Below are 13442 nucleotides of genomic sequence, written 5' to 3'. Positions count from 1 at the left end.
CAGAGCTTATTAGGAGGAAATCTGTGCAGTGGCAGCAGTGGCATGCCTGTTGCGTTGGCTCCGGGGCTCTCAGGAAGCACGTTGGCTGCCTTGGTGGCGGATGGATGCACTGCTGCCAAGTGCCGCAGCTGGATGGGGGCATCCTGCCTGCATCTGCTGGAAAAGCTCAGTGCTCAGTGGCTTAGAACTAATCTCTCTTCAGTGATCACAAACCAGAGTGGTTTATTTCTTTAAGCTGTATTTTAAATGGCATTTTAGCAGGTGCTGGGGGCCTTCCCCGTGGCAGGAGGTGGTGGTGGCCAGCAACCAGGCTCTCAGGGCTCCCGCAGCTTCACTTCAGCCCATGTATCTGAGCAAATAGTTATCTGCATATAGTCCTTATATCTCCTAGGCGCAGCATCTTTTTAAAAGTAGAACATAATTTGACCTATTTTTTTAAATAATATTTCAGAAATAAAGCCTCTTTATGCGGAATTAAAAGTATGCCATAGTGTAAAGAACACAACTGTTGGTGAGATTTACTACTTAATGCAACACAAGTGCTTGGTCTTGGTTTGATTTATGCAGTCTCTTCTACATTCTTACTATATGTGTGACCATGTATACACACAGGTATATATGTGTGAACACACATGCATTATAAATGCCTAGGAAGAAGGTGGTACATCACTTATTCTTTTTAAAATATTGGAGGAGTTAATGAATATACTAGTTTATTTCTGTAAGGAATTTTGCTACATCTGTTTAAACGATTTAAACAATTTTTTCTGTAAACTTCAATGTTACCAGAGTTAATTGCCACCATAAATAAATAAATAAATGCTTAAAATACTTAGTCTTGCCTCTTCAGATGTTTCACATATTGGCGCTTTAAAACTGAAGTTTTCTGTTCCTCAGTCTTTCTTTCCTGGCACCTGGAAAATCAACTGGGTTAAAGGAATGACAGTGCCATTATGAGGGAGTTGGTCAGCACTCAATTTGTACTCATTTGATGGAGAGAACACAAAAATGTAGATCAACTCTGCAAAATACATAACTAATTTTTCATACTGGATGGTGTAAGCACTCACTTGGAGGATGCTGGAAATTAAAGTTTGCCTGACTAGAAAATAATCTGGATGGGTTTTGTTACCTTAAAAATGTTTATTCCAGATATCCACATTGTGTAAAATCTTTACAATCTATGCAGTAGGTTAGAAAGTAACAAACCTCATCTGGTTTCTGAATACCAAGCAATCTTTTGCAGGGCTAATTCTTCAGCTTGCATTTACTAACTTCATATGACTGAAACTATTTTACATTCAGGTATTGAAGTTGAAAATAAAAATCAGAATTAAGCATTAAAAAAAGTGTATCCCTGTAAACTGAATAGAACACTATATTCTTTCCTTTCTCCAAATTTCTGGGAAGGGCAAACAAATGGTGTAACTTTTTTTTTTTTTTTTTTTTTTAAATTCAGCTCTTCAGGTGCTGGAAATGTAGCAGACCGTGTCTTGGCTCAGTTGTTGACGGAAATGGATGGGATAGAGCAGCTGAAGGACGTGACAATTTTGGCAGCTACAAACAGACCGGACATGATAGACAAGGTACGAATAGATGCAGTGTTGTATGTACTGTTCTCTTGAGAAGACCGGATTCTGGAATAATTCAGTTCTCTTTGTTTACTCTGCAAACTGTTGTCTAATAATTTCATGCTAAGAGTAGAAGTTGGGAAATGGTGACAAGGCAAAAGAAAGGTTTGTGTCCCTGGCCTTTTTTTTCCCATTCAAATGTTTTAACAGAAACAAAATGTTTTGTGATAGCCCTAAGTATCTGTTTCCTAGAAGAAATTATCCATAAATTGAGCTCACTGAACTTGTGCAGCAACATTTCTGTCAAACTGCTTTTGTGGGTTTTGCTTCTGTTGTGTTTGTTTATGCAAGAGTTTGCTGGACTGCTGGTTTCATTAGTTACTTCCTTTCAAAAGATTAAATATCTCCTCGGTGCTATTTGCCTGCTGCCAGCAGTGGGGGTTCCAGCTGCAGACAGCACGGTTTCTCCTTAAGTCCTGCAGCAGCTTTACTGGAGAGATAAGTTTGAAAAACCAGAATGGTTGTAACACTTAAAGCAGAAAGCTTCCAAACACAAAACAAAGCCAGCAGTCCTCTAGAAAATCCACTTTAAAAGTCTGCCACTGCTGTGTCTTCTCACAGCTAAGTGCAGTAGACGGACCAGTCTGAAGTGATTTCCTTTAAGATATGTTTCGTGGTGTTGGTAAGGTTCTTTATTCTGCAGCTTTTCACCTTCACAACATTCATGAATTTGATGACAAGCTAATGAAATTTATTTTTCCTGGTCTTTTGTAGGGTTTCTGAAAATATTTTCTTAAATATTTTCAATGTTAACAAATTCTTACGTTTTAAGATATTTCTAGGATAGTTTTTTTCTGTTTGTCTTGGAGCATTCAGGCAAAAAATACATACGAGGTGCAAGCTTTTAAAGTAATGTTAGTATACACATGAAGTCTTGAGGGGAAAAAAACTTTGTATTTTGGCTCCAGAACACAGCTTCTTCCCTTTTGAACTGCAGGAAGCCACCCAGCTGATAGCGTCCCGATAAAGGCTTGCTTAAGCTTCCTTAAAGACTATCTATGCGCCTGCCAAGGCAAAGTAGAACTAGCAAAGAATATTCAGTAAGAAATGATAAATCAGTGAAAAATACACTTGTGCAAAACTGAGATTTTCCACAGATTTTAATTTTTGTCAGATTGATTTCAGCTTTCTTTGGTAGCTATTCTTTGGCGTCAGAATAAGCTGAATTTGAAAAAATTTTGATTTGTTGAACAGAAATTTTCTTTTGGGTCGGTTAATCGTTGTGTTGTGTTATCTCCATCACCACCTGGGCATTCAATTCTCTGTCATTCTCCCTTTGGCTAGATTTGCCTCCCCTATGAATGCTGTTTTCTTGTATTTTCATTTTTATCTGAAATATTTGCATTTCACTGGGACAGAACTAGCATGCGTTAAGGGGGCCACCCTGCAATACACAAAACTTGTAGAACTGAAATTGCTAGATATATGTGCACTGTATCTCTGTCACTGATGCAAATCCAGCTCTAGTACATGAAAGTTTTAATTTTAATCTGGTGGATAAAAAATTAACATCTTCCATGCATCTGAATTTTGTGGGGGTGATGCAAGGAGATGTTGTTTCTGAAAAGACATGTTTGTGTATCTACTTATCGAGGAGTCATTTATTTTAACTAAAAGCAGCCTTAGGGCCAGGAAATGGTAGGGGGATAACCCATCACTGGAGTAGGTGACATAGTCAGAGAAGAGATGGGCTTACACAGAAATTAGCTGGGTTCTGCAACATCACTGATCCAACGCTTGCAGCTGGAAAGGACAGCATGTTGTGGAAACCCCACTTTCAACTCCAACTACTTTCTTTTCTTGCATTTATCAGCATCTGTGGGTAGCGAACTATGGTAGCTACCATAGGGAAGAGTTTTAGACACTGTGGTGGCTGAAAGGAAGAATATTATACAGATAGATCACTACAGACTGTGCAGTAACTCCAATGGTAAAGGACTAGAAGAAACTCTGAACTAACAACATTCTTGTGTTTAGATGGCAGTATTAGGCTGATGTATTCTAACCCTGAGTTAGTTCTGACTCTAAAAGGTCTAGGTTGCATGAGACAGTACTCCTCAGAATAGCAAGCTGTATTATTATGGGAATGTTATCAGCTAAAAACTATAAATGGATATTCTAGATATTTTTAAAATGATTTCTGCTAAGATGTAAAGAAAAAAGTTCTGATAATTTTGTAGAAAGCGTTCGCTTATAGAATAGCAGAGCAAAATTTCACCAATCTGAAGAAAGGGTTTAAACTGTGATTTAAAGGAACTGGACAATCATGTTTGAGCTGGTATTACTTGCATTGTGCTTCAGACAAACTGAACAAGCTCCAGCAGGCTATATGCTTCCCTGTGGAAAAAAAAAAAGACTGACACTAGAAAGTGTTTTATGAACTTCCCTTAATTAGAAGTCTTTTCATATGGAGTTACAGTTTGCATAGTAATCACTGATGCCTTTGAAAATGTAAAATTTTCTTAAATCAATGTATTGGAAACATTAGTTCAGTAATATATTACAATAAATGAGTGTCCTATTTGTGTAGGTGTATCATGACTGTGCAGTAATGTTTAATGCGTGAACTTTACATGTTGTGTAAAGGCACAAGGCAATCTTGTGTTCCTTACTTGGAAAACAGCATGTGGGAATATCACATGTAAGGGTATTCCCCCATGCCTAGTGCAGATGTCGTCATCCCTACAAACGCTACACTTTGTTGCTTTTGGGTAGTGAATAGATTTTGAGTCAGCCTTTTATAGAGTTATGTTTAATGGTGAACTTGTTTTGACTTGTTACAAATGTCTATTAATAAGATAGTTTCTCTAAGATGTCATGATTTTATTGAAATATTATTCCAGACTTAAGTTGTGCCCCATGTTTGTACCATGTAGCTACTTCGCATCCCATTCATGCCATGCTGGAAATACTTTGGGATAGTTTCCATTTAAATAAGAAAACAAAAACAGCATGTACCATTTTCACTCTACATATGATGCAGAAAGAGTGATCTCTATTAGAAAGGAAGTATTCTGGAACAAGATGTTCTGAACATTCTTTGAAACTGATACAAAAACAAAATACTCTTGAGTCAGTGAGAATAGTAAAACTTCCCTTTTAATCTTGTTTTTTTATTTACTGTAGAGGTAGAATTGATGAGCAATAGTAGGAAAAATACTTGTAACTTTTGATGACTTCTCCACTGGAGTGATTTTTCATGCCTGAAATATTTTGCAGTAATTTCATGGAGCTACTTGCAATTCAAAGCTTGCTGGTATTTTCCCACATATCAGTTGGCCTAACAATAGATCCCACTCATCTCTACAAAGCCCACATAAATTATTTTGAGCACTGTGTATGTTTTGATTTGCTTGAAGTTAAGTGATCTTTTCAGATATACATGGACGAGCTTTTCACTCATCCAACAGATTTCCACAGGAGAAAACCTAGACTGACTCAACAGTACTGTGTGTCCTTTTCCTCTCTTACAGTGGAACCTGTATTTTCCTAAACTTTTGATACTGGCCTTAATTCTTGGGTGAGGAAGGTGACTTTCTGTTGTCTCCTGCCCATGCTGATACCTTTTCCTTCTGCGTTTCATCTCCATCAGCCAGGGTACACTTAAGGAAGAGAGACTGTCAGATCCCCCAGGGACCGTGGTGAATGTTTCAGCACAGGAAGCAAGCTGCCTGTTACTGTGGTATCTGATAGTTTTACCTCCTGCTGGGTCAAATTTGATTGTCAAACACATTGGCTATGATGTAAAACACAAGGTGGTAAGTGAAGGGATGGCCTGTGATATATGATGACATCCTGATGCTCCTGACAGCTTCACTTCTCCTTATCATGGGGTGCAGAAAAGATGTATCCTCAAATATGCTATTTGCATAAGAATGACAGGATGTGATAGGACAAATGAAGATTAATGAGAGGCTGTGGTGTCAGTGTTACCCATTGTCTCTAGATTGATGATGGTCTGGATTGCATCGGTGTTCATGGGCTTCAAGTGTAGCTCAAACCAGAAACTCTACTGATACACTGAATACTGAAGAGCTGAGTCTTTAAAAAAATACTTTTTTAGTACAGTTTGGCTTCTAATCTTGAAGTATCTTGCGTGCTAGTATAAGAACGTGTGTTCTGTGGATTGTGCCAGTGCAGAGGACTTTTGCTGCCTCCTTTTGAACAGTTATTTTACTTCTAAAAGCTTCATACTTCCCAGCCTTCCTCCTCACCTTCTCTCTCCTACCCTCTCTTCCTTCACCCTGAAGTCTTCAGTCCATACTGTTCTGCAGAGAAGCTTTGTTGACTTCAGTGTATTAACCACCGGGATTGACTTCAGCTTATTTAGTTTAAGAACCATGTGGATACTGAGTTTTCCGTTATGCTTATAGGGACAAAATAAAACTGCAGCCAGTATTCTTCCTCGCAGCTGCCAAGTATGGGGAAATAGAATAAAACTCTCCTCCCCTGTGGTTCATTTGGGCTTTGGAGGAGTTCTTTTGGTCAGAGAAGTCAAACAGAGGTTTGACAAGTGAATCTGACCCTTAAAATTGTGATTACTGTGTGTAGTTTTGGGACAACCTTAATTTGAAGTGGCTTGTTTTGATGAAAATAAAAAGTGCATGATAGAGCCATTTGGCTGAATCAGTAAAGAAATTATAATTTCTTGCCTGCAGCAAAAGTAAATAATCTTTCCTCTTTTAAAACATCAAAGTTCTGTCTTTCTGAAGGCTTATGGAAGAAATTCAAATATTTAGGTTTGCAGTTTTACAAGTTAAAAGAAATATGAAAGAATCTGGCATATTTATTCATTATTGTCTGGAAATGGGTATGTGCTGTTATAAAGCAGGTGATGCGAAAAGCATGCTTAGCAGACAGATGCAGTAGCATTAACTTAATTCATTACCACATCTTATATTCTTCTATTTACATATTTGTGTATGTGTGATTTCCATTTCGGTCAGATATGTTTTAGTAAAGGGTATTCCTACAGCTTTGACTAGGTACTATTTCAGTTTTCCCAAATATAATGTAGGACTGGAGTTACGAGCCACCAGTCATGTGCTGTGCTCCCTTCTGCAACCCCCAAGTTTAAGCAAAGATCGTGGAAAGCTCCAGATTGGAAGAGGCCCGTGGGGGTCTTCCAGCTCAACCTCATGCTTGCGCAGGGCCAACTTCAATGTTAGATGACGTTGCTCAGGGCTTCTCCAGCAGATCTTCGTGTATCTCTGTGAACAGAATTTTCAGAGCCTTTCTGGGCACCTGCTCCGTGTTTGATCACCCTCACCAAGAAGACTTCTTTTTTTCCCTTGTATCTAGCAGTCTGGCTTCCCAAAACCTGTGCCTTCTTGTCCTGCTGTGTACTTCTGGGAAGTGTTTTTTTCCATCTCCTCTACAAACCATTGTACTGTTCCCTGCTGCTTGTAAATACTTTTACCTGTTTATCCTACTCTACATTGGATTTGGTTTGAGGATAAGCAGCCCAAGCGTCTCTTAGCCTTGCAGTGATACAATGTGAGTTGAGTCCCAGGCAGGAAACTGGGATACCTGTCGGGCTGTCACATCTCAGCACTGCTTCTATGCAGATTTCATCCAGATTTGGAAGACTGATGGCACAAGAGTAGATGCCTTTTAGAAGGAGACAATGTTGGGATACTTAATGCTTGGCTAAGTACTTTATGATAGTTGAATAAACTAGTACCAACTAAACACTGGTTAGAGTAAAATCTTTTTGTTTGATTTGTCACTACTAGGTTACTGAGAGGAAGTTGTCCAGCCTGGGGATCACAGGGGATAACTGACAAGTAATTTGTTAAACTGCTGGCCCTGTCTGATACCACATGACCGAAACCAGTCTTCATTTGTAGATGGACTTTGTAGTCATCATTAGAATAGAGCAGGTGGGAATGTATTTCAGAATAGCCATCAAACCATGCAAATGCAATCACCATGCCTCTCCATACTGCTGAACCATCAATTTTTTTTCCAATTTTTTACTTTAAATGCTGAAATGCTTCTCTGCTCATCAAAAGGCACTCCTCATATTCTTCTAAAGCCCTGGGATTAAAAGCAGAGAGAGATTTTGTGTCTTGCGACTTTTTAGTCAGCCAGCACCTAGCATGTTTACATCGTTTTGCCCAGGTGCAAGTATGGTTCTTTGAAATAACAGAAGATGTGGGATTTCTTTTGAAGACGAGATTGTTCTGGAGCGTATAATAAATTTTCAAAAAATCAAGCTTTAGGGAAAAACGATATCAAACTACATGCCGTTGAAAAGAGGGTCTGACATTCTAAAACTGCGTCACAATCTTGGCACCATCACATTTTCCATCAGTTGGTTTTCTCTGGTGTGTGTTTGGGTTTTTACCCTTTAATGTTAAATTTGCAACTCTGACTAGGGCAGAGACGTGCTCTGGAAAGTAGCTGTTTCTCAAAGATCTAATTTTGCCATTATTAATATAAGATGTTTGCATTTTGAGGTGAGTAAGAACTTTCTAAGTTTATTTAAAAGAAGAAAAGCAAAAGAGGGAGATAAATGTTTTTAACATTGTTGCAAATTATTTTCACCTGTTATACTGAAAACACTGAACAGACATACACTGCTGTTTACTGGCCAAGATCTCCAAGTTGATGATTTGAGGCTGGATTGGATAGTGAGCCCAGAGTCCCTCCAGCACCTTATCAACCTGTCTGAATGCAGAGGTAGTTTGTCTTCCCTGTGAACCTATATATAGTGTTCCTCTTTGAGTTGAGAACTGGGTTTTAAGATTCACCTGAAGCTCTCTCCTTCCTTCCTCCCCACCCCCTTCCTTTCTGATGAAAACTTTGTTTTCTCATGAGTACAGCAAATAAAATATTTCCAGGTGTGCGAAAGTGATTTTTGTTTCCAGCATCGATTGTTAGAGCATGGAGGCCTGAGTAGTAAATCAGCCTTAAGGCTGCTATGGTTTAAAAAAAACCAAAATCTTAGTGGTGACAGCTGAAGAGCACAGTGACTTTTTCACTCAAGATTTATTACTTGCCTGCAAAATAGGGTTGGAGGGAAAACTTGCCGGGCTGCATATTTTCTCCTTTAACAGACACACCATAGGGCCAGGATAAATTGGCTTTATTTTGTCTGTGAAAGCATAAAACCAAACAGCATATGTAAAAGTATAATAGTTTTACTTCAAGTAGAACAGAAAAGTAAATATGCCTGCTCTTATTCTTTATAACAGAAGGCATTCCTTACATTGATTCATTCATGTAGTGTGGCATCACTAATACTTCCGTAAACTCTGTAGCACATGCCAGAACATTTATTTGAAGGTATTGAAGCATACATATTTAATTCGGAAAAGTACAAAGGTGGCAGAGTAAGGGCCAAAGTTTGTTTTTATTTTTCATCAGAAAATCCTGATGAAGAGCACAACGCGTCAGAAAGCCTCCAAACTATTAAGAGTGGGAAATTTGAGAGGCTATCAGAGTGCTATTTGTGTGAACACCAAGCATCAGTTCAGTGAGTCTGTAATTGTGATACCAGGTTGTTGTGTGGTTGGTTTTGTTTGATTTTTCTTGGTTTGTTTTTGTTTTTTTTGGGTGTGCTTTTTTTTCTCCAATGGTAACATGAAAATGACACTATTTGTAAGAGAACATGAGAACACATGCTTGGGTGTTAAGATGAATCATGCTTCTAGAAATGAAGTGAGCTTGAGCAGTACCTATAGCATTGGGTTAGGTCAGCTGAATTCTCCGTATAGATTTAGAGGCAAACATAGCACTTTTGTTTAGAGAATTAATAGTAATTTTATTATTAAGTTCCTTGTACCTGTACAGTGAGTTTTAACCCCTAAAACTTTTGTCTGCTTGTCAAGGATCAAGCTTTAGCTTCCTACTTGAATTACTTGAGAACAGTTTACGTGATGCTAACTTTTTCCTACTAAATCCTTCCAGCTCAATCTTTCCCCTTTGTAGTAAGTGTTGGGGCCAAGTAGAGGAGGGGTGCAGCTGGACTGCTGAGATATGGCTTGCCTCAGTTCCTTCGGGAGCATCCTCAGGAGCTATCAGAGCGTTAGTGATGTCTAGCTAGGGATACACTACTTCATGGCAGATGAGCAAAGCACAGCAAGGCGTATTTCACAGTCACTGTGCTATATGGCATGAATCTTTTCATATATAATAAGCTTCACTAGAGTAGCGATAACAGTTAAGGAGGAGACATTCCAAAAGGACTTGATTTTTAAGGGAGCGACTCTGGAAAGGATGTTAATGTGGTCCTGTGAACTACATAGCGAGAGAAATGCCTGCAGTTAGGATACTTGGCCAGTAGCCATAGACACGTTTAGGGCTTGGTTTGCAGCTGGTCTTCTACTTCACCTTCATCTCTGTGGAAGCAAAATGTGCAGTATGTATGAAATGTTTTTGTGAACACTGTATTAAAATAGCATTATAGACAATGTTGTGCTTGTTGAGCACCCATGACTTCAGAAACGCCATAGGTAAGATTGCATGTACAATCTTAATTCATTCTTCTTTGTGCATATGAATCATCATGCAGTCTTTAACTGTGTTAACGAAAGTGGTATTCATTGTGCATGATTAAGTAAATTGCATTAATTTAGAAAATTATTTTTACAATTCATTATGATCACCTCTAATTACCCTAATACTCACGTTTCCTTATTTTTAAGAGCTTTGATTTACACTATTTGAAATCAGATGAATAATAACCAGTTTCTTGTGTGAATGTCCAGAACCCATGGTATAGTGTCATGTTGATATTTTTGTGGTTAGCAACTGTATGGGAGCCTCTAGGTCTGCCATGGAAAACTTGGTTACTTGAAATAAGTGGTAAACTGACAACAGCGTTAAACTACTTTGCTGTTCTTTGTGGGCCGTTTGTCTTTTCTCTCTTGACCCAGTATCCTCTTGGTCTGCATTTTCTTTGTCTACTGATTTTTTCATCTTTGGCAAACTGTCATCTAATCTCAGTATGATCCTTGTTCTTAGTCTTTTTGCTCCACTGATGTAATTTTTTTTTCCCTCCATGCTTGGATGCATTTTGCTTTTCACAAATTTTTTCTCCCAAACTCAGTAGATTCCTCTTTCCAGTCATCCAAATCTCCCCAAGTTTTTATCTTATCTTTGCCTGCATGCCCAGCCAGCACTTCCCATTTCTCTTTGCCTCCTGGGATCCTATATCTAGAATTTTTCATAACGGCCATTGGTTTTGCCCCAGTGTCCAGCTTCCTGTTTTCATTCTGGCTCTTGTTCCTTCCAGAGTCTGTTCTGGTATCCTCTTTCACCTTCTCCTGCTTGACTAGACTCAGATTACTCGAGGGAGAGGAGAGGTTATTTTCCTGCTGTGACTTCAGCAGCCTGGATCCAGCATGAACCCGCAGACTACTCAAATCTTGGTAGTTTCAATCTTTGAGTGGTCAGAATTTGGAAAATGTATTTGCTAAACATCAAGAATCGTCACTGAGCTTTTCCTAATTAAGAAGTTTCAAATCCTAGCATGGTCAGATCTCAAGACTTTCTTCCAAAGGTTAGGGTGAAGTCATTTTATTAATTTTTTTAAATTGTAAACAAAGCAACATATTTTTCCTAGTCTCCTTCTCATGCAACAGCTGAAATGTTTTGACTGGAACGTTACAAAACAAATCAGTTGAAGGCAGCCAGCCAGCTTGGAAAGTACAAGAAGGTCAAAGCTCAGAATAGAATAAACTACTAAATGCCTGATCTTATAGAAGTCACTCAGCATTTTACGTTATAATAAGTGCAGATACTTATCTCCTTCCTAATAGAGTGAAGGATATTTCAGTAAAAATGGAAGTCATGGTGAAACAGAAAGCTGAGCATTGTCTGTGCCACTGGTTTAGTATGGACCATACCTCAGTACAGCTTGCGACTCTGCTGGGAGAGAGAAGCATGAGGGGGTCAGTGTACAGTTTCTTTGTTCGCTTGTATGTAGAAAGCAGGTGACCTTTTAAGTTTTACTTTTAGAAACCCTGTGAATATCAGAGCTTTGTAATGAACAAGTTGGAATATGATCAGTGTTTCTACGTTAGTAAAGGTCGCCGAAGAGGTGTTGAATGCGGAGTTAGCTGATGTGCACTTGTTCCTCAGTGAGGATATGAGTAAACTTTTGTATGAGGCTCTTTAGGAATACTGGATGTTATCATTAGTCTGTTCAGTTTAGTAGTAGCATCTTGTTTGTTTGTGAGATCTCTGTGGGGGGAATAGGACTTCATCAGAGAGCTTCCACTAGTTGATCATTCTTTTCTTCACATTGAAAGGATTGGAAGGATTGTTATGCATATATGCAGGGGCACAAAGCCAGGGTTCTCTTCTCATTACCATCTCTTGTGATCAGTGCAGGCGTGGTGTATGACTGTGCAGGTCACCAGAGTACCTCAGGGTTGCATATGCCAACATAGTTTAATAACAGAAGTTTGTTTGAAGCTCTGTGTGATTTAATGTATATACAACTATAAAAATTAGCTCAGGATCACAACTGTTTCCCAAATGTTTTTGAATAACCTAGAAAAGCATGTACATTTTTGAATCTGATTGAGAGAGAAATGTCTGAAAATGAGTATTTTGATTCAGCGGTACTGGGCAGTGGTTGGCAGGACTCCACTCAGAAGTTCTAGAAATCTGAAGTGACTGCTCCTTTTGGGGATTATGTCTGTTACTTGTTCTTACCGAGCTGAAGAATTTAATTAAACAGGGTGTAGTTACTTCTTCCTTTGTTGTAAATGAAAGTACGCTCCCTCCATGGCGAATTAAGTGTTGTGTTGCAGAGAAGCATGTTTGTTCCAGATGTATGGAGAAGAGTTTAAAACAGCCCTCCCTTAACTGTGTTTTGTACACTCGTTATAACAGTATTCCAGTTGCTGTCTAGAACATCTTTCAAATTTTCTATTCCCTGTCAGGAGGTGAAAAAGACGTTTTTGGAAACTGTTCCATTGTTCTGACAGTAACATAATGCTGACAGCTCCTAGTTTGTATTGCTTCTATCTTGCAAACTTTAAAATGAACTTCACTTTTTGCTAGCCACTACTTCAAACAGGATGCGTATCCAATTTTCCCATTAATATCCTCATGTTAAGTTATAATTCCAGCATCCATATTATATTACTTAAAGAAAAATCTATTATGAAATTAAATGCGTATGTTAAATGTACACTGGTACTACTGGTAACTTTTCTCTGTAACCTCAGAGCAACATCTGTAAGTCTCTGTTAACAAGTCTTTTCCACTCCTCTACCCCTCCATTTCTTTTCTTCCCCCACATCTGCTTTTTTTTTTTTCTGCACTGGGAGTTTTGCTTTGGAAACTGTGTCTGGAAACTGGGTTGGCAGGATGATAGAAAAGGATGACAGAACTTGTATCAATGCCATTAGAGGGTGCTTTTTTTTTTTTTTTATTCCAGTGAAGAAAAAGAGTGCTAATAAAGTGTGAAGGTAAATAAACAGAGGTAAATAAACCTGTTGAAACATCGGGCTATTTCATCAGAGGGCTGCAGCCATTGCTGGCTTATGCTTTATGGTAAGTGTATGAATACGCTTCTGTGCTGCTTGCCAGAATACCTTCCAAAACCCTGATAAGAGAAGGGAAGGCAACCTATGTAGCTATCATTTCACAGATAGGAGAGGAGGTTAAAGTGAGACAAAACTGAAGTGCTCTCGTTCATGTTTCATGGATAAGTGAAAGTAGTTCTTTGGATATTTTAGAGCCCGTTTATGAGCACGGCTGATGATAATTTTTCATAATTTCCCTTGTGCACGCCCTTCCAGCTTGCTGTGAAGCAATGTAATCTTGTTGAAAGAATTGACTTCTGAAAAA

At 38.7% G+C, this 13442-nt stretch overlaps 1 protein-coding gene across 1 annotated transcript in view; it reads left to right on the top strand.

The window, feature by feature from the left end:
- SPATA5 (spermatogenesis associated 5) overlaps positions 1–13442 on the top strand; it is a 182714-nt gene that overhangs the window by 52535 nt on the left and 116737 nt on the right. Inside the window, 1 exon segment of the mRNA XM_021394011.1 lies at positions 1460–1586. Within this exon segment, the coding sequence (XP_021249686.1) occupies positions 1460–1586 (127 nt within the window).

Source organism: Numida meleagris, chromosome 4, assembly GCF_002078875.1.
Source record: "Numida meleagris isolate 19003 breed g44 Domestic line chromosome 4, NumMel1.0, whole genome shotgun sequence".
Taxonomy (NCBI): domain Eukaryota; kingdom Metazoa; phylum Chordata; class Aves; order Galliformes; family Numididae; genus Numida; species Numida meleagris.
The sequence above is the reverse complement of the archived record's forward strand: the minus strand, read 5'-3'. Positions and strand labels throughout refer to the sequence as shown.